Source organism: Clinocottus analis, unplaced genomic scaffold, assembly GCF_023055335.1.
Source record: "Clinocottus analis isolate CAN_PGR_092001 unplaced genomic scaffold, fCliAna1.0.p SCAF_14, whole genome shotgun sequence".
Lineage (NCBI taxonomy): Eukaryota > Metazoa > Chordata > Actinopteri > Perciformes > Cottidae > Clinocottus > Clinocottus analis.
The window spans coordinates 15,093,933-15,114,828 of record NW_027175865.1 but is presented as its reverse complement, the minus strand read 5'-3'; the positions used below and the strand labels follow the sequence as shown (position 1 = coordinate 15,114,828).

The 20,896-nt window shown below is 43.2% G+C and overlaps 1 protein-coding gene across 4 annotated transcripts in view; it reads right to left on the bottom strand.

Annotated features, from left to right (window-relative positions):
* LOC137784714 (triple functional domain protein-like) overlaps positions 1 to 20,896 on the bottom strand; it is a 72,049-nt gene that overhangs the window by 28,289 nt on the left and 22,864 nt on the right. For all 4 annotated transcript variants that reach the window (XR_011077425.1, XM_068575585.1, XM_068575586.1 and 1 more), the window contains exons 3-13: positions 14,992 to 15,066; positions 11,960 to 12,074; positions 10,058 to 10,250; positions 6,712 to 6,816; positions 6,358 to 6,554; positions 5,662 to 5,911; positions 4,732 to 4,854; positions 4,049 to 4,240; positions 2,362 to 2,493; positions 1,218 to 1,448; positions 300 to 422 (exon numbers count right to left, since the gene is read on the bottom strand). Coding sequence is in view for 3 of the 4 variants with exons in the window: in XM_068575585.1 (XP_068431686.1) it covers positions 300 to 422; positions 1,218 to 1,448; positions 2,362 to 2,493; positions 4,049 to 4,240; positions 4,732 to 4,854; positions 5,662 to 5,911; positions 6,358 to 6,554; positions 6,712 to 6,816; positions 10,058 to 10,250; positions 11,960 to 12,074; positions 14,992 to 15,066 (1,736 nt within the window). In the remaining variant the exon portion in view is untranslated. The remainder of the gene's footprint in view (positions 1 to 299; positions 423 to 1,217; positions 1,449 to 2,361; positions 2,494 to 4,048; positions 4,241 to 4,731; positions 4,855 to 5,661; positions 5,912 to 6,357; positions 6,555 to 6,711; positions 6,817 to 10,057; positions 10,251 to 11,959; positions 12,075 to 14,991; positions 15,067 to 20,896) is intronic.

Genomic DNA, 20,896 nt, shown 5'->3' with positions numbered 1-20,896 from the left:
GAATTCAGCAACTTTTAATTCACAGACAAAGAATCTATAATTTATTCTTTCAAAAATTTACAAAGACTCACTTTGAAATTAAATTGCCTGAAAACATTAAACAACACTTTAAGAAGTACATAAAATGAGGAAAACAATATTTCATTGCAGATGTTAGTTTACGTTCTTGCAGAAATGTCCCCTTGATGGTAACTATGTGCAGTTATACCATGAGGGAATTATCTGTGTCAATTCAGTGGTATTGGCTTGAACCTGGGGGAGGGGCCGAGTTACAGAAACAGAAGCGGGCAGTGTTTTACCTGTGCCACTTCCTCAAAGTCTTCGTGCCGTTTCTGTAGCGCTCGGGCTCGATGGAGGGACTTTCCAACACCTGTGTGTTTGCTGAGGAACGCCTCGCCGTGGTTTTCTATCCAGTCCAGCACCTGTGTACAGAGAGAGACAGACAGACAGACAGACAGGGAGAGAGACCACACGACCATGAAGTGAAGCAGGCACCTAAAGGCAACCACGAGGGGGCGCTCTAAGGTGGTCGATAAGACCAGACGAGCGTGGCTCTTCATCAAAAGAGTGTGCAAGAGAAGAGCATTAACAGAAATAGTGATTAGTGTTGTGCGAGGCTCTGCACCGAGCCTTTTTCTTTTCCCACATTCTTCTTCGCCCTTCACTCTGTCCTTCGTAGCGTTAATGGATGAACACAGCATCTGCATGGACATATGACCCAATTCAGTTGCCATAGCAACAGTTGCCATGTCAACACACTCAGGAATGCCCGTGATGTGATTTTTTTTTTTTTTTGGGGTGGTACAGAATGAAACTGTATTATCATATTGGACTATTTGATGATGGCAGGCTCACTGCACTCCTTTTCAAGCCTTTATTCTGCAGAGAACACTTACATTTCAGGGCACTTATTTATTTTTCCTTTCCACTGAACCACACGATGAATGAAGACACAACGTTCCACTTTTTCAAGGACATTATGATAGGAAACATGGCTGCAGCCGGGATCAAAACCCTCTATTATGAGCAGAATGCTTCTAACCAGTCGGCTACCCTGCTATTTTCAAATTACCCTCACCCTCTCAACGTTACACTGAAAAAACTGGCAATTACATTTGGTCCTGGATTCACCACGTGAAGTGACCATTTGTTTACATGCACATACATACATACATACATACATACATACATACATACATATGCACATGTGTGTTTACCTGTTGGACGTCCTGTTGAAAGACACAGAGCTGCAGACGTTGGTGCAGCCGCACTTTGCGGTGTTGCCAGATGTTTTCCAGCTGTCTCTGGTGGTGCAGCACCTCGTGGATGATGTCCAGGACGTGGTGCACAGCCTTGGAGTAGTTTGCTGAAGCCGTCAGTGAATCAGCACTGCCCGGGGTCAAAGGTCGCTGAAGCTTGTCCAACAAGGCTTTGCCATCTTGGCTCACCTGAGGAACAGTTAGAAAATGAAGTTTTTTTGTAGCCACAACTACTATGCACAACTATTAGAGAAAGAGAAACACATTAACAATAAAAATACAAGTCCAAAAATATACTAGACAAAAATAGTAGAAATATAAATATCACCTAAATAATAACAGCCAGAAAACTGTGTGAATATTTGCCTGAGAAAGCACACTCTTTCTGAAGTTACAATTAGAAACGTAATAAAGGAAATGATAAATGAAAGAGACACAAGGGAGGAATTAGTGAGAAACAGTAAAAACTTTTTTTCCTCAGTTTACAGATGTACAGTTGCAATTCCTTTAATGTTGTCAGCGTGGTCACTCACCAGGGAGGCAAATGAGGGTTGAATACAGTTATGAAAGCAATTGTTGACAATCAGTGTGTGTGTGTGTGTGCTTGTACACACATTTAGGTCTTGTTGTGTTAAGATATACTGTATGTGAATATGGATGTTTTTATATTATTTGCATGCTAGATACTGTTATGCACATGGACAATATACCATGAATCAAAAGATTTTCAAACTATACATGTGTTTGTGTTCTTTTCTTTCAACTTGAACTCATAAAAGCAGTTCACGCACAAGCTGTCAATTATTCCAAATTAAATTAGAAGTACAGTGCAGTACTGTGTCGACTTTTGCTGGAAAAAGCTATAATTTTGACATCACCCCACAAAATCTAATTGTACCCAAGACAATACGAGGGCTACATTTTCCAAAGTTTGAGAGAGTGAACTTAATTTCAAAGTGTAAATTTCAAAGAGAGAAAACCTACGACGGTTATTGTACGTGACTTGTGTTCTAATAACACAATACATCTATTTGTGTCTCTTGTTCACTAATCCTCCCAGCCCGATTTCTTTTACATTTTCTTTGATAAAGCGTGCCGTTACCTCAGAGTAGGCAGCAGTGATGTGTTCGTACAGGCCTTGGTGGTGGTGGATGGCGTCTTCAAGGTCTTGCAGCTCAGAGGGCAGATCGACCTCGCCGCACGCCTTACACCACGAGTCCACGTTGCCCATGTACTGCAGAGGGAAGAAGCGCACACTTACACTTACACAAACCGCCAGTCAGATGAGAAGCGTTTGAGACACGGCTTGAAACACGGGAGGTGTTTACGTCCTTGTGCTCTTCACTTGAGTCACATGTAAGTCAGCCATACCAGAGTGTACAAGACAACTAGCCTGAGGAGCCTTGTTGCTGCAATTACTGCGCTTAAGGATGCAGAGATGTCCTTATGTATGAGCTCTCTTGAAGCTTTTTATTTTTTTTCCAGAAGAATTATAGATGGCTGAGTGTGCTTATCCCAGAAGTTTCAGTACTCCCCAGTGGGAGTGGAGGAAAACAAAACAATCAACAAGGCTGGCCTCAAAAAAATATCACACGTTGAAGGGATCTCATTATTCCCTATTAAACATCTTTCCCGCGATAATTAGAAAAAAGTACACGAGTAGAACAAAGATTTGAAATGAGCCACTCAGTATGAGCGGGGAGAAAAGGTTGGGGTGAAACCTTTAGAAAAAACAAAAAGCAGTTTCTATTTCAGCGCGCAAGCTCGAAAGGCTGGTCTGATGACGGCAATATTCCAGGTCGGAAAAGTCGTACCACCCATGTTCCCTAGTTGGGATTCTGCTCGTGTGCTTTTTCAGGCCATGAATCATTCCATAGTGGCTCGACTAATGAGCACCGACAGAAACAACAGCCCAAAACAAATGCCGTACTTACATTCTGCATTTGCGCATGTAAATATATGTTAATGTAATGCATATGGTGTGCTTTATAGATTTAATGAAGCCAAATGAGAATTCTACATCCCTGAAGGTGTGTGCAGAGGTGTCTGTGGGCATCCATTGAGGTATTGAAGGTCAGCACTTCGTCTGGTCCCAAAGGTACATTACTGTGAGTTTTACTGAATTCAGTTCCCACTGTTCCCGACTGCATGGAATAGATCAAGCTTTTGGGGAATTATGTGTATATCCCTTCTTAAATGAGAAGATACCACACTAATAGTAAATGTGAAGCTATAGACACTTAGCTAAGCTTAGTCTTACTCTCTAGCACACAGATACTCCCTAAAGGACTGTTTTCAACGTAAACACAGTTTTTTTTAAAGAATTAAACAAAGAGCATAATGATAATTAACGAGCTTAAGACTATTAAGGGCTGCTCAAGGTCTGGACATTCTCGATTATTTTTTATATTCTATTCTCTTGCAAACCAAGATACTCTGGTGACCAAACATCTTAGCGAGCTAAAGTAAGCAACCAATATATTGATCAAAAAACAAACCAGTAACCACGTTAATTGTAATTAAAGCAAATTTTTAAAGGGATGGAAAAAACAAGAAAAAAATGGTTCCAGCCTTTTAAATGAGGATGTGTGATAAAAGATTGATTATATTTCAGATTTGAAAAGTTATTCACACAAAACAAGCTATTTAAAAAGATCCCCCTGGGCTGAGGAATATTTTGAGGACTAATCGAGTCATCGACTAAATATTCACCTGATCATTTAATAATTAAAATAAACATTAGTTGGCGTCCCATATCTGTCATTTCTTAAGCACAATTTGCAACTCACCTGGTCACATTTCTGGTGGAAGCTGGCCGACATCTCCAACAGCGTGCTGCGTTCATCCAGCGCCGCGGCGAACGCCTTCCACTCCTGCTCCAGCTGACCTGAGATCTGCTTGATCTGCTGCGAGGCGTAGTGACCCGACTCCAGCAGCCGGTTGCCCACCGACATGATGCGGTTGATATTCACGTACACGTTCTGCACAGAGAGAAGGAGGGAGGCGGATAAAACAGAGGGTTGTGGGTACGATTTTGATCATATCCATTGATTTGTTTTTTTTTATCGATTCGTTGTTGCAGCCCTAGTCAGGCGCTCACTTACCTGAGCCTGACATTAAGAAAAAGGGTGGCAGAGAAATTGTATTGCCGGCATCATTTCTCACACATGGCGGCTAGATTGATTCCTCCTCTCAATGGTTTCATAATGGTTACGTAAGGCCGACTGTGGATAACAAATAGGATTGCCTAATACCTGGCTGTGCTGCTGCCGACACGCAGAAGCTGTGCGAAGTGCACACAAGCAGCGGCTGCTCCAGTCAAACGCAGTACGAGAGGCCGAGTTCAATAAATATATGATTATGGAGTGCAGGGCGCGGACTCGATAGTCCAAGTGGGCGGAAAAGCATTACCTCCCCCTACGAATAAGTGTGTGTGTGTACGTGTGTACGTGCGTGCATTTGTGCGTCTTACCATGCAGTTCATAGCGAAGTGGTTGTGCTGGGTTTGCAGCTCTACGGCGTGGGGGTGGTTGTTGCCAATCTCTGTGTAGCCTGCCAGGAACAAACCCTTGTTGTGCATGATCCAGTCAAACATCTGAAGCACGGGGAATGACAGAACAGACACATGTAGAGAGAAAAAACGTTGTTAGGCAAATGAAAACATACACACGCACGGTACGAGTTCACCATTGACTTTCACAGATCGTTGCAAAAACAGGTGAAAACAAACAGCTGGCATTTAGCCGTGTGGGTAGACCCGAGAGTGTTTGTGTTCTGCTGCAGTGTGCGGTTAGTTGTCATCTTTCCACGCCAGAATACAGAGGAATGGACTGCCTCTACTAAGAGTATCCTCTCAGGCTCTCCTCGAGAACAAACTTGTGGCCTATGGTGTCCTAGCAACAAGCTCCTACGACTGCAGCGTATCCAAGACCGCAGCTCTCTCTGTTGCTGCAACCTGCTATCTTATTCCACTCACTCAAACAGGGTTCTCTTGAATTTCTCCTCCTGTCTCGTTCTATTTTGTGCTGCAGCTGTCATCACCTGAGCCGCCTGGGTGGCAGCCAGAGCAGGTGGCTTTGTACCTGCTCTCCTCCATCTTCCAGTCTCTCATCCTGAGATGTGGTTCAGGGCGAAGCCATGTTTTTACGGCTGTTTTACTTGTGGGGGGAAAGTTTTAAGCCACTGTTTAAGGGGCAAAACAAAAAAAAAAGGACATGGAATCATGAGGTCTGCCCAGCATCCATCAATGCCTCTCTGTGGGTGCAATTAAGATTTTGTATCTATTGGCAGTTGTCTGACCTACAGTGATCGCCAACTGTGGTTATAGATTACCGCTACATCACTGCTCATGCAGAACGAGCACCACTCCCCCACTCCCCCCTGACTCCCAACATCCACCGACCTTCTCTGCGTCCTGTTCGAACAGGCGGAGCTGGAAGCACTGATCCAGCTGCAGCTTGCGGACGTGCCAGGCCTGGTGGAGGTGCTGCCGGGTGGAGTGCAGTTTGTCCAGCAGCTGGGTGACCCGTGGCACCAGGCCCTGGGTGTCCGCGTTGCACAGCCCGCCGCTGCTACTGCTGCTGCCGCCACTGCCACCGCTGCTGCCGTTACGATTGGAGAAGGACTCGCTGCTCTGGATTCTCTGGAGCAACCTGGAGATGCATTACAAGACAAGGCTGCATCACTTGAAGCTTCACGTTTGACTGCTGAACAAAGCTTTGTGTGAAATATCTTGAACTGTGTTGTATGAGAAACATTTGATTAGCACAGATAATATAACAGAAGGAAGATACAATAAACAACCAGGGATTAGATTCTTGTAAACGCAAACAAAAATACAATAAAAATATTTTGCCGCCATTACGCTGCTGAAAGTGTATTAAGTGTTTATAGTAGTTCTGAGCAACAACACTCAAATACAAGACAAAAAGGCCGCCATCAGAGAGGGGGTAACACAGTAACGTTATAATATGGGGATCACAAGCAAGCAGATAAGAAAACATTTGGAAGGTAATGCTTTCCAGCTTTTGGCTGCGGTTCAGTCACGAATCAAGCTAAACAAAGAAAAGCCCCAGCGTTAGTATTTCTGTTCGCTTACCTCTGTCCCTCAGTGTCCAGCTCCTCTATCGGGGCTTTTATGACTTTCTTTTTCAGCGTGGCGTGTTCTTCTATCATCCGCCTGGCACCTTCCAGATCTTGAGGAAAGTCTTTCCTCGACACGGTTTCTTGCATCTCCTCGAGTCGAGACAACATCTGGGTGGCGTGACCAGAGAACTCCTCAAACGCCACACGCACCTTGATTTAAAAAAAACAAACAGTGAGAACAGTAAGCTTATGAACTTGAAAAGAAAATAACTGTTTAAACCACAAACTGCTGTATTTGAATGCTGTTGGAGGTTTTAGGGATTTCACGATAGATTTTAAGGATCAGGCAGACAGGATGGTGTCTCACCTCGATCCACTCTTCATGGTTGTAGTCCAGGCTGCCGTCGAAGTCCGCCGTCAGCTGGGAGGGGTCGACGACCTTCGTCAGGCCCTCTAGCGACACCATGGTGGTCTAGAGAGCAACGGTGGAGGAAAAGGAGTCCAGACAGAGAGAAAGAGGGATTGAAAGGGGTTTAGATAGATTTAGCTTAATTTCAGTCAATGGAGTGCAAAACGCTGCTAATCTCCCCGCTCTTCGCAATGCATTTCTTTAATACCTTCTTGTGTTGAAGATTCTTACATTTAAGCCCCGTTCCCAGTGGAGAATAAACCCGACTAAAACCCGATAACATCTGGCTTTTCTATCGAGTGTGAGAGGTTTCAATCGACATTCATTCCCGGGACAAATGACTCTGCTGCAGTGACAGGTTTTTATCGGCTCCAGCTCTGAATCGGCAGTGATGGAAACAATGACACCGCGGTGGACGCGCTAATTTTCATCCCTTTTTCAGAACAATGCTAGGTTACACAATACATTAATATAAATCAAATGAAGAGGGATTTGGACAATTATAAATTAAATTATTAACGTACAAAAATTCAATTTATATGCTCTCTGCTAAGACAGTACATATCTATATCTATATCTATATATATATATATATATATATATATATACATACATACACACACACACACACACACATACATGCACATACATGTTTTCAAGCAGGTTTCTTCACGTTGAAAAAACCTGCACATGCGTGCTAATTTTGGTGGAAAAGGATATTTAAGGAGACATGACTCAACACAGCATGAGTTACTGACAGCAGAGCTGCAGGGATGTGATTTTTAGAGAAAGCCATGTAATTGATAACTTAATACATCAATGGCATGACTTACACAGCTTTATCCTCTTCCTCCTGCCATTCAGCACACTGAAGCTTTACGACACCGTAGAACATTTTAAAATTGAGCCGCTAAAAAATAAACCTTGTTTGTAGCATCCGCATCCATCACAGACCAAAAAGCATCCACGCACACGGCGTGTTTGTCTTTTGTGACTTCTAAACCCACGGTGAGACACAAACCACTCTGGTCGTCCTTCATTTTAGAGCGACGTGAGATTTAAATCCCCCCGGGCGCAACAACTGCATATTACAATATCAGTTTCAGAGATACAGTAAGGAAATGTCTCCCCGTTTGGTTTTCTGTGCCTCTGTGATTCTGCTCAGCCACCTCCGCACAACACCCCCACACACATGGTCAGAGATGGATGGAGACAGAACGACAGCGAGATAGCTTTGTGTGAGCCAAACAATGTCGACGCACACGGATGTCCTTGGGTGAAAAAGCTCAGTGGCTCTTGGGGGGATAAAATCGCGATATGGCTACGTTCCCCCATTGTTGTTCATCGATTTGTACTCTGCATGGCGAGAGGGAGAATCGGTCAGGGCCTTTGGGTCCCCTTCTTCTCCCGCAGACCAACGGAGCAATTTATCAACGATCACAATCGAGTTTGCGGTCGACTCTTTGCGTCCCTTCCTCCCCGCCTCAACCCAACGACAGAAAAGGGGGCGAGAGAGGACGGAGAGGAGAAAGGTCCTACCTCCGGTTTTCATTTCACTCACAAAGACACACAGACACACTGTAATGTGCACGCTCGGTGACGATCGGTGGCGTGAATACCGGACGCTTTGGTTTTCATTTCGCACACATTTACTGCAACTGTAGTCCAAGCAACAGTCCGAAACGCACTTAAAAAAATTGCAGGACGTCAAACTTCCTCTGCATACAACCTTTAGAAATATTCAAAAAACAAACGTGGAGTACGCAACTCGGTTGTGAAACACAAATGTATCACACGGATACTAATGCCGCGTGTCCAATCAATGCCTGTGTGGCATGGCAGGGCAGAATGTGGATAACCAACCTGCCCTTTGGCGATAATTCCTCTCCCACAATCAATTTGGTGTCATCGGACAACAGAGGACCTGTGTGTGTGTGTGTGTGTGTGTGTGTGTGTGTGTGTGTGTGTGTGTGTGTGTGTGTGTGTGTGCGCGCGTGCATATGTGAAAAATCAAGAGCTATTTCCACACAAGTGCATCCACTCAACTGAAATAGTCGGAGGCTAAAGGCAACGTGTCAGAAACACAACGAGCACATATTGTACAGAGAAACAGGGCTGCGCCTGCATTACTGCATGTAGGTTATTTTTAATTTACCAGCCCATGTCAGACTGTTTTGAAAGAGAAGCTAATCATTAGCATACTAAGCAAGCTTTCTAAACGGTAGATCAAACAGAAGGACCAGAAATCGGTCGGTCCTCATTAGAGGGCATTTACCAAACGGGCTTTAAATCAGGCGGCGGCATCTTCTAAACTTCAAACGCAGAGCGTCTATTGGCTCGCGAGGCGATACGCTCGGGCGCCGCACCAGCGTTTGTAAGAGCACATGCGTATCTTGGTGTCGGTTTCGACTATGAAAGGTCAGAGCATAAAAATAAGCCTGTTCTTGTGAAGGTGCCGTTGAATTAGCTGTGAGAAAATGTGTTTGCAGGCTTCACAAACACTCGTGATCTGCTACTGTGTGCCGTTTTGGTTGAATGTGATGATATTCCTTCTCTGGCAGACAGCTGGCGGGTGATGAGCACAGGGGAGACGAGCATAATGAAATGTGCTGACAATGAGCAGCTCAGCTGGTAGCAGCGGTCGTTATGACAACTCGAGCTGACAGCAAATTAAAGGGAGGATTTTTCTACATTTATACTTCATTGCCTTAAAATGACAAATATACAATTGTAGCACTTGATTTCCATATAATCTGGTGCTTCCAAAAGTCATTACAGCGTGCTAAAAATGTACTATTGCCAAGTCTGTCCCCGTCAGAGCGGCATGTAATTACATAATAAAAGTATCAGAGTCATGGATAGCAAGTGACTAGATAGCCTCACAGCATAACTGCAGCAGTTTAATCTCCTCTGGTTGAAACTTCAAATAAAAAACATATTGTTGACCCTCCAGTGCTTATTAGTACAAAACATTTACACACTGAGAATCAATACATAATCCTCCGCAATGTGGATATGATGAAGTATCTTGGCAAAGGCAAATAATAAAACAACCAGAAGAGTCGGGTAAGCCGTATGATGATATGATGATGTGCAAAATCTATCACAATATCTATTCTCATGGAACGGAAACAATAAGAAAATCAATATATTTCCCAGCTCATACATAGACGTGCGTGTTTACATCTATTTCTGTATCTATCTCCGTACGCAGCCTCACATGAAAGCAGTTCACCAAATGAGCGGCCAGAGAGCAGAGATGACGGTTATGGTGAAGAATCCGAAGGTTTCGCCTCCATCCTACCTCAAACTCGAACTTGGAGCTGCCGAAGTTGGTCCTCTGCTTCTGCCAGAAGTTGTCCGGTTTGATGATGAGGGCGACGTGGATGCAGGACGGGAACGACTCCTGCAGGATCTTCAGCAGAGGCTTGATGCTGTCCCACTTGGAGCCGCGCATGTCAACGATGACCGTGAAGCCATGTTTACACACCTCCTCGCTGGGAGGTCGGCGAAAGTGGGAGGAATTGAAGAGAGGAGAGGGAGGGAGCGTGTGAGGGAGGGGCAGTGTGAGGATTGGAGGGAGAATAATCCAGAGAGAGAGAGAGAGAGAGAGTGAGAGTGAGAGAGAGAGAGAGTGAGAGTGAGAGAGAGAAAGAGGGAGGAGACAGATGACAGGCGTGGGAAAGGATGAGAGAGGGATGGAGAGATAGGATTGAAAAAGGGAAAGAGGGGAGGGGAAAAAAGAGAAAAGAAATGAGAACAAAAACAAACAGCCAGATGACGCATTTTCCTATACTGTGAGAAGCCTACGCAGCAAACGCACATCCCACACACCCACCCACCCACCCACGCACACACACACACACACACACACACACACACACACACACACACACACACACACACACACACACACACACACACACACACAGAAACCTACGACGAATGAGTCACTAATGTCTGCAGAAATATAAAAATACCAATCAGCACATTTGTGCATCAGCAACCTCATCTCCCTGTGACGCTCTGTTCTGGCCAATGTTGTTATCACATAACTAACACACACAGACACACACACAAATCTTACAATAATAATATTACTTTGACTATTTTGTTGCTTTTCTGCAATGTGCGTCTGCTACTACTTATTAGATTTAGGTTATCCTTTTGGTCATTTCCTGCTTTTAGACAACATCCCTTCCTTCGTTTCTTTAGACTTCCAGAACAAATATCTGCTTTCACGCAATTCATCATCTGTATATTCCTGCGTCCTTTTCCAAACCGCTCCCTTTCCCTCTGTAACATCCTGTCAGTGGAAAGCTAGTGAGCAGGAGTGTGCAGATGTTGCCTTTCCCAAAATAGACCACCTTTGCTCACCAAAAAAAACAACAAACACACATAGTTGAGAGAGCTCTCAAAAATATGCAAAACATGACGATGATGAGGTTACGAGAGCCTGAAGGACATCAAACATATTCGTAAATACAGTGAATTTAGTTGCATTTGAAAAACCACACAGGGACAACGTGGTGACTTCAATTGGGATGAGGAGACGGAGAGAGGATGGGTGGATGAAGACGGAAGGGGGGAGGAGGAGGAGTTGCAGATGAAAGAGAAGTAAACAGAGAGCTGGAGAGGAGAGATGTTTTACCTGCGAGATGAGCAGCTTCTCGTCCACAGTAACTACTGCTGCTGCACTGCCTCGGCTACTGCGACACTTTGTTTTGCTTTCTCACACACACGCACCCGCTCGCTCGCACACACCTCCTCACACATGCGCTCTCCGTCGCTGTCATTTTTTAATCCCCCCTCTCTCTCTCTTCCCCTCCCTCCCTCCCTCTCAACAGCTCTCTCTCTGATGATCGCTCCTTCTTTCCATCATTTGTTTTCTGTTATACATCCCCCTCTTAGCTCAGGCTTTCCCTCTCAGCATCTCACTCGTGTCACAAGAGCTCAGATTTTTTTTTTTTTGGCATCGAAGAAGCCGCAGCAATCTAACTGGTCTTGAATTATTCCCCTCACCAACCCTCCCTCCCTCCCTCACGAGCTCATCTCGGCACTCTCACGTGTTCGCTTCCAGAGCCTCTTCCACTTGCTCCGGGTGTTGCTTCTCACAAACACGCTCACACACACACGCTCACACACACACTCACAAACACACACACTGTACTCGCACGCCGCAGAACAAATGTAATGGATGTGTAACCTGGGGATGCCGGCTAGGTAGGCGATCAGTCTCCGCAGGTCGTCCGTTCGTATTCTGTCATGGTTGCTGCGAGATGGAAACGTTAACACCGGACCACCGCGTCTGTCTCTGCCACCTGAGGGGACACACAAACACACACAAAAGGGGTTGGATTATAGTGTATACATAGTATGTAGAAGACAAAAAATAGACTAAAGGTGTTATAGACATTGTTGCTTCACAATAAAAACTGACATTTCATTATTCACCTAAGAAGAATACTTTGAAAGGCTGAACGTGCATCATTCTGTGCCTATGATGTGTCATTCTGGAGCTCATTCACCACATTCACATGGCGGCCATGTTGCTCATGCTGATCTCGTCGTGAAGAGGGTCTCTGACGGAGAATTTGCCTTGGATCTTTGCCTTTGCAACTGTGGTCCTCTGGTTTGTTTCGTTTTAAAATGAATTATCACCACCTTCTGTGTTGCGACATTTTGCCACCTTCATTCCAACCCATCACTACAAAACTACATTTATTTTTTTAATTGTATTGTCAATAAATCTTATTTGCACAAGGGGGAGATTAAAACGATTTGATCACAGATTTGATTGTGCAGTCTTCAGCACCTAAACTAGACCTGATACCAGGTGATCCCTATTTCTAAAAAATGTAATAAAAAAAAAAATAGCTGAGTGTTATGTTTGTGGAAAAATAAAAATAAAAGGCGCCATAAGTTAGGGTTATCCATTGGATGAGTGAAAGGCGAATAGGAGATGCTGAGCCGGCTAAATTAAACGCTCTCGGAAACTGATTTACAGTTGATGTGAATTACTACTCGCTCTGCCGGAAACTTTAAACTAATGAAAGATACTGAGAAAACTGTAACACAGGAAACGGTGCGCCGGTTGAAGTCTCCACAACAACATCCACATTATCCAATTGCACGGAATAGAAATGCTACTTTACTTAAAAAAAGAAGAAAAAAAAGAGCTTTACTGCATATTGTATCCTCTAGTACACGTTTCTGTTTGTACAGATTTTGTCAGAAGCTGCTTTTACAACTGAAATCTAACATTTAGTAAATAACACTAAACACAGTGTACAGCTGAAGCTGAGGATAAGGCCATTACTCCTGCAAGAATTGATTGATTTAAATTCTGCCCCGATGGGTGGTGCTAGATGAAAAGTCAAGCGTCAGCTACAATTTATCCTGATGGGACAATGAATCAGGTGTCAAACAATGCAATAGTTGAGATATTTTTATTCATAACCAGAAATGAAGAACAAATTATCCTTCATTAATCCCCTTGGGGAAATTATTCTCTGGATTTAACCCATCCTTAGTTGTTATGGAGCAGTGTCCTGCCGTTCTCAGTGTCTTGCTCAACCGAACCGAGAACTATGCGGTCGCTGGACAGCCACTCCACCTGTGAGCCACAGCCTCCCTACTGTCAACCTCAGGGTGGCTCTCGACTAGAGGAAGACTTAAGGGTCTCTAAAGCCAGAAGGAGACGTCTTCTGGGGACCATGAATGGCTAAACACCATTTTGCGTCAATACATGATGTAGATGTTAAAATAAGGGAAACCTTTGACCTGTTGGTGCTAGATGGAAGGGCAGAGGATCACTTAAGTTTGTTTAAAGTGTCGTGGCATGTTGACTGAAGGACCAACCGTCTCGACTTGACTGACATGGCAAATATTTGGAGCTATGCCGCTGGCGTGGCGAAAAATAATAAATATAAACAAACCCACGGAAGGCTAAATGCACGTTTTCTATATTTTATGCCGTAAACAGTTTTGTGTGTGTACAGTATTTCTGCCTTCAACAGCTCCCTGGCCTGAATCCAACCTGTTGAATATCATGTTGTCACTTTAATTGGTAGTTTGGTAACACTCGCTGTTTTAAGCACAGAGTCGTGGGACTAAATTATGAATTTACTGGCACAATAATAATTATATTCGGCTTCGAGTTCCTGACCAGTCGCGGAAGCAGAGAGCCGCTCCGCTCACAAGGGGACGTGTAAACGCAGGCCGACTGCGCTCGGCCCGCAAATGAGTTCAGCCGGGTTACTGCGCGCCTGTCGGCTCGACCCGGCTGCTCGGGGGAGAAAACCAAACGCTCAGGTGGAAAACAGACAAACATAACACGGACGAATTATTAGGGAGCCAGATTCCAGATAATAGGCTCAGCTCATTTACCCCTGTTTTCACTAGCGGCCCCTCCTTGGCCTCTCTCTCTCCCCCCCCCTCGATTCAAAGCCAATTACTCCGCCAGCGACTACTATGGGATGCGGTAGCTGGGAGTAAGTCGTTTCCATGGCGACGCCGCCCTTTTTCACCCTCTTTCTCAATTTCTGTATGTTTGTCTGAGTCATTGTCCTCATCGTTGGGTTTCTGCTTGTGACCTTCGCTGCACACACACAAGTGGACCAAAGAGAAGTGTGCACATGCGAGACACACACACACACACTTACATTTGATACTGCTGAGAGTTTTCCTATTAGCATGCACACAGACACATGTGAGGATAATATGCATAACCACACACACACGCTGAATAATGTTTTTGTGTCTTGTACAAATAATCCTGCTGGATGTTCTTGGCAATCCATATCTCCTGCTCGGCCTCCTGTGAGTTTTCCCTGGCATGACTCAAGTGTGTGTGTGTGTGTGTGTGTGTGTGTGTGTGTGTGTGTGTGTGTGTGTGTCAGACATGGCTGAGCTTCCCTTCAAGGGGTCAAAGCCACAGCTGTAGCTTACTATTCTGTAGTTCCGCTGATACTGCCTAAACAATGGATGTCTGTCTCTGTGTGTGTGTGTGTGTGTGTGTGTGTGTGTGTGTGTGTGTGTGTGTGTGTAGTCTGAGTGTGAAGCAGGGTCAAGGGTTAAGTGTCTGGGCCTCAGTCTGACCCCGAGAGTTTTTACAGGCACAGTTTGTTATCATGAGAGAGATGAGAGCAAGCTACAGAAAGAAGCAGTCGGAGAATATGCACAGTAGACCTGCAAACATGCTTCATTGTCCATTATGACACACACACACACACTTACCTGACAAAAAGGCAACTTTTTCTTTGAGGATGGGCAGCACCTCCATTGCTCTCATCTCCTCATACCTCTTGAAACCTGCATTGAAAGAAACGTGAGACAATGGGGTTAGAATGGAAGAATTTAAAATAAAGAAGCAGGTCCTCATTTCTCCCTGTCAATCAGATGTGACAGTTTGTTTTCCTTGAGGGCAGATTACTTAGGACAAAGCAGATTTTATCCACTTGTAATCTGGATATCTGCAGCTTTCAAACACAGGGGATTAAGTTAAACTTCAGAAAAAGTCCCCCCCTCCTTCTCCACACACACACACGGAAGCACAGAGGCTGTGGGCAGGGAAACAGTAGTGGTGAGACAAAGTGAAGCCAAACAGGGGGGAAGTTCAGGGGAAACAAAGAGCTGTTGTAGATCTTACTGTAAGAGGTGAACTAAGGTAAAGCAACATTCATCGCCATATAGAGCACTTCAGTTCCCATCCACTAGCGTAAAAACATAACCAGGGTTCAATGTTGATGTATTAACTTGCAAGAGGGTCAGAAATATACTTGCCAAAGTACATTTTGACCTGCCTCCATACAAACACTTAAGTCAATTGTGATGTTTTAGCTGCTGTGCTCTTAGTTTCAATTTCAGCTCAGTTGAAAAGGAACACAAGTTGACAAATGTGAAACAACAAGACAATAAATAGTATTTCAGTAGCTCACTTCAAAATCGACTTCCAACATCAGCTCTAAAGAAAATAAAAAATAATATATACATATTTTTACCTTTAATTGCCCGACGTGGGATTTTATTGCCCTGGGCAGGCGGGCAAGTTTTGTTGATTATGATAGAATAATTACCAAATGTCAGCGAGAAAAAACTATGAAGTATGTATGTTTATAAAAAAAATAAACAAAATACCCAATACAGTTGGACAGATGTATTTGAAGTTTCTAAAAATAACAGGAAAACCCATCTTTGATGCAATATTCATGAGAAATAATCTGCAGAAAATTCATGTAAATTGCTTCTTTTACCAAACTTTCCGGTCGTTATTGCTTTCTTAATTGTGCAGTTCATCAGATATTCTGCAGTGTTATTGTTGTATATTTAATATGCCATAAAACGTGTCACTCAGTCTGAGGCTGTCGGTTTGCGCGATGGTAGAAAAGAGGTTCACTCGAGGAAAAAGGTTGTGGGAACATGAATGTCTGTACAAAATGTCACGGCAATTCATCTACGAGTTCTTGAGATAGCAACCGACCTGATCGAGCCGTGTCGCTAGCATGGCTACAAATTATTACCCAATTTGACAATTTGTATTTCACAAACCCTATAAATGTGCACCATCAACTGCATGAATGTTTTCAATTTAGAAATTGAGACATCCCCACTTTCTGTGCAAGCCGCAGTCTGGAGATTTTCTTAATGCCACTATTAGAGCTGAATGAAATGAATATAAATATAGTTACTTTACCCACTTTCTTCTTCTCTTAAACTACTAATCTGACATTTTCCTATAAATCAGTGTCTGCCTGCCACTAGTAACTCGTATTCAGTGATGAATCACACGATAGTGTCTGAGCCTTGACTTGCATCATAAAAGCGTCAACATTTTCTCAACGCTGGCTCTCTAATAACTGAAGCTTTTTCTTGGAAAAAGAAGAAAAAAAACCTCTGGCACTGCACACAAGGACTGATGTGTTTTACATACTGGTTTGTCTGGAATAAATGGGAGGCAGAGTTGAAAACTTAGCATGGGAATTAATGCAGAAAAAAACCCACAGCAATAAACTGAACTATTAATTGTCACCGTATAAATGTCAGGCTGACTCTCATGGGCGTGATGTGATGATGGCAGTGCTCTCTCGGCTGCACCGCTAATATTCTGTCACAAGAGAATGAATGGCTGTCGGGAGATGTTCAATAAGTGAAAAGCTGTTTCAAAAACAACTCCTATATTTAGACACGCAATTCCCATCAGTGATTAAACTCGCATCTCAACTTTAATACACACACAGGTGGACAGAAGGTGGCCCGGATTTTGTCCTTCAGACTGAGCAGAGGTCTGGTTTGTGTGACTGATGACCCAGACAAGTCATATTACTCTCTTTAAAAGGACATTTTAAGTATTTCCTTTTCCTTCATTCTGTCTGTTTTTGACATGTTGCGTCCTTCTGACTCCTTTTCTTCCTCATCAACCTTAAAAGCAAGATTCATACTTTGTTTTTCTTTCACAAGGGACTTTTTAACAGTAATTCACATGAAAAGTCCTCTCTGAGGTTATATTGCGTCAATATGTCACAAAAACACACACGAGTGAATGTGTGTCCCTGAAACTAGTCAGACAACGCCTTCAGAAACACAAAAAAAATGAAAAAGAGAGCGAGAGAATGAAAAGACTATCATTCTCGTCTCTCACTACAGTAGGTGACGCGCTCCTTTCCTTTAACCAGTAGATGAGTACGCCTCGTTTTTCTTTTTTTCTGGCGTTCAACCTCACAAACGCGCAAAACAACATTGTCATTAAACAGGGGGAAATGTTACGGCGCTTACTTCTTTCTTTTATCATCCTTCTTTCAAATTTGCAAACAAACAAGGTCAAATTGCTGTTTTTGTCAATGAGTCTGGTAGTTTTGTAAAAGCAGCAGTTGTAGAAGTGGACGGACCAAAGAGGGCGGTTTTTGAGTTGTATTTTGTTTCTGTCGAGGTAAAACTGTTTTACGAGAGATGATATTCACTGTTAATTTGTACATGCATATATCATAAGAATATGGACCCGATAACTACCAACGTTGTTACTGTTCTCACTAAAGACAAAAGCCAGATGTTAGTGGGGTGTTCAAATGTATACATAATGAGACCAATGTAAAGGGAAGCAGTGATCTCTCCATGTTGGCCTTCCCCAATTAATGTGACGCAAACCTTCAAAACACACACACCCATGCGCACACAGTAAATTGTACTCCAGTCTCTGCTCTCAGCATGTCGTCATGTTTATAACCGTATGCTAAAGAGATGCTAATTCTTTTCCGCCACCGGAGGAGATGGATGAGAATCAGGACTTGTCTCTATTTTTACATATCTTTCCTCCCCTCATTTGTCTCCCGACTTCCCTCAGGGTGCCACAAAACACAAATTACCATGTCCAACTACATTTCCCACTGCGCTCCTGCAGAGATTGAGCTTGTAGTTCTTTATAGATGATGCATGAGATGATGCTGGTGCAGACCGAGCGCCCTCAGCTGCACATGGACCAGACATCGCTCTCGATGGACAGAGCAGAGACGTTAACTTAGGCTGCAGCTCACGTTTAGTTTTATTATAGGAGAGCAGGTTCATTACTTTTTGCCTCATAATTAATTGATAAAATGTCAATAAATTGTGAACAAAACGCCAAAGATAGTACATATTTGGTGGTGTAAAAAAGAGATATTGAGCAAATACTCACATTTGAGAAGCCGCAACAAGTAAATCAGTTTTGCTTGACAAATTATTTTAACAAAATTAATTGATAAATCAGTGTTATGGTTTTCAAACCAATGCTGTAAATCAGATGTTCTAAATTGGTTTTCAGCAAAGGACTCCTTGTGTACAAGATGGTGCCATGTCCTTTTTCTGACAACCCATTATTCCAAAACCCCCGACAGTCAGGAAGCCCATTCATCCAACGGTCCAAAAAGCAAACTAAGAAAGAAAGAAAGCAGGAAACGAGCTCCCCATGCAGCGAGCATAAACAACAGACCTAATTATGATGCAAAACGCCGTGTTTTTTTCCACCATGGAAAAGCCCTGACCCGCTCTACTCTGCCTTTGGTTGGCTTATGATGATATTCTTACCCTAACCTCACTAATTTCACTCCTTAACCTAACCAACCCAAACAACGAGGGCACCAATAAGAGGCAGAGTGGCAGGTCACGCCTTCACAGGTAGGATAAAGAAATCAGGAAGATTCGATGATGTCATTCTGCACAATAATTAGTAAAGTGCTATTTTGTGTATTTTCTGAACAATGGGCTTTTGTTTTGTGGATCTCAGACAAATGGGCATTTCATCCATGGGGACAGAGGATATAGCGGGGCGATTGATCAATTCTTCAAAAGGAAATGGAAAAGGAAAATGTACTATTTTAGAGATTAACTGTTGAAGTTTCTTTTCTTTGTCTTATGTGAATAAAAACCTTTAAGTTTTGGACCGGGTGGGGTTTTTCCCCCCCAATTTATAGACTAAATAACAAAAAAAGAGAAAATAAGCAGATTTATTGATAAGAAAAATGATATTACTCAGTCACATGTTCCCAGAGAGCAAGGTGACTCCTTCAAATGACAGAAATGTTATTCACAAACACATAAAACTGAGAAAAGCAGTGAATCTCGACAAGAAGCTCGAACCAGAAAGCAATTTATCGATCACTAAAATTGCAGATTATATTTCTGGTAATAGACTAATAAATTCCTCTTTACACTTCTATATATTTTCTATTTTTTATAACAGGCTGCTAAAGTTTCCATGTTGATTGCATTACATGTTGACACCTTGTTTTGCATTTTGTTTGCAGCCGTTGTGTCTTGTTTTTGTACCTTGCACCTCATGAGCAGTCCGAATGTTTGCTTCACCACGCTGCTTATTGCATCACTCATTCTTTTTGTTTCTCACCACAAGAAACACAACGTTCTAACTAAAAGCTGACAGATGACAATAAAGTCTCTAATCTTGTTTTACCTAAATTGTTGCAGCTCTAACAAAACATGACCTGGATCCAAACATATGGCCAAAAATGTACATTTGTGGGAGTGGCTTACAAAACATTGCAATATACGCACACGTTATTCACAGAGGTAATGTCAATGTCTTAAAATTATAAAGAGTAGTGTGCGCACAAATAGAGAAGTCAGCATATCTTCACCACAGAGTTGTTTATCTTCTAAGGCGAAGACGATCTTTGATGTTTCCCACAAACGTGTTGTCTGATCGGCTGGATGCCAGCCGGATGATCAAAGGTCAATGAAAAACCCAAAGTGATGTTGACACGACGACAAATAGAACAGCACTGTGTGTGTGTGTGTGTGTGTGTGTGTGTGTGTGTGTGTGTGTGTGTGTGTGTGTGTGTGTGTGTGTGTGTCTGTGTCTGTGTGTGTGTGTGTGTGTGGCAAGAGCACACAGTGAGCACTTCGTAGCAATTCACCACAGTTCAGTCAAACTTAATGGTCACAATATTATGGACACTTTAAACCCACAAAACCGTTCCAGTCCTCCCAAAACACTTTTTTTCCTCCTCTTTCACGGACTAAAATCTTAATGTTCCTTCGTCAACTTCTACAAGCTTCAAAAAAGTGCAAGGACAGTTGGTGCATTCAGCAAAAACGCATGCTGGACTGCGATGGCGAGTAAGTGCCTCTCTTATGGGGACGACTTCATCCTGTGAGATTGACTGGTGCATAATCGCTCCTCTCCACCGGCTCACTTGCTATAATCACCTGGTGATTACATGGCTCACTGACGAGATCCCTGGAACATTTTTCTTCTTTGAATGGCAGTTTATCTGGATATGTCCAAAATGTTCTCACACCAATGCGTCAAATAACACAGTCAGGCTTCAAAACTACAAACTCTCTTCAAACATCTCTAAAGTCAGTTTTGCACCCGTTAGTGACAGCGTGTTAATATATGCTCCTTACATGCAGAGCGTCTTTACAGGAAGTTAGGTTTGGGTTCTTGGTTGGGTTTATGACCGAGCTGCGTTACAAACGGGTTAAAATATCTGAAGGTACCCGAATGACATATTTCTATGAATAGCCTGGAAATGAACATGCACAGTACACCATCCTGTAACTGTCTTGAGGTATCTTTTTTTAGCGGGGGTGGGGGGGATTTTCTCTTCTACCAAAACACAAAAGGTACATTTAACCACGCAGACGCGTCTCT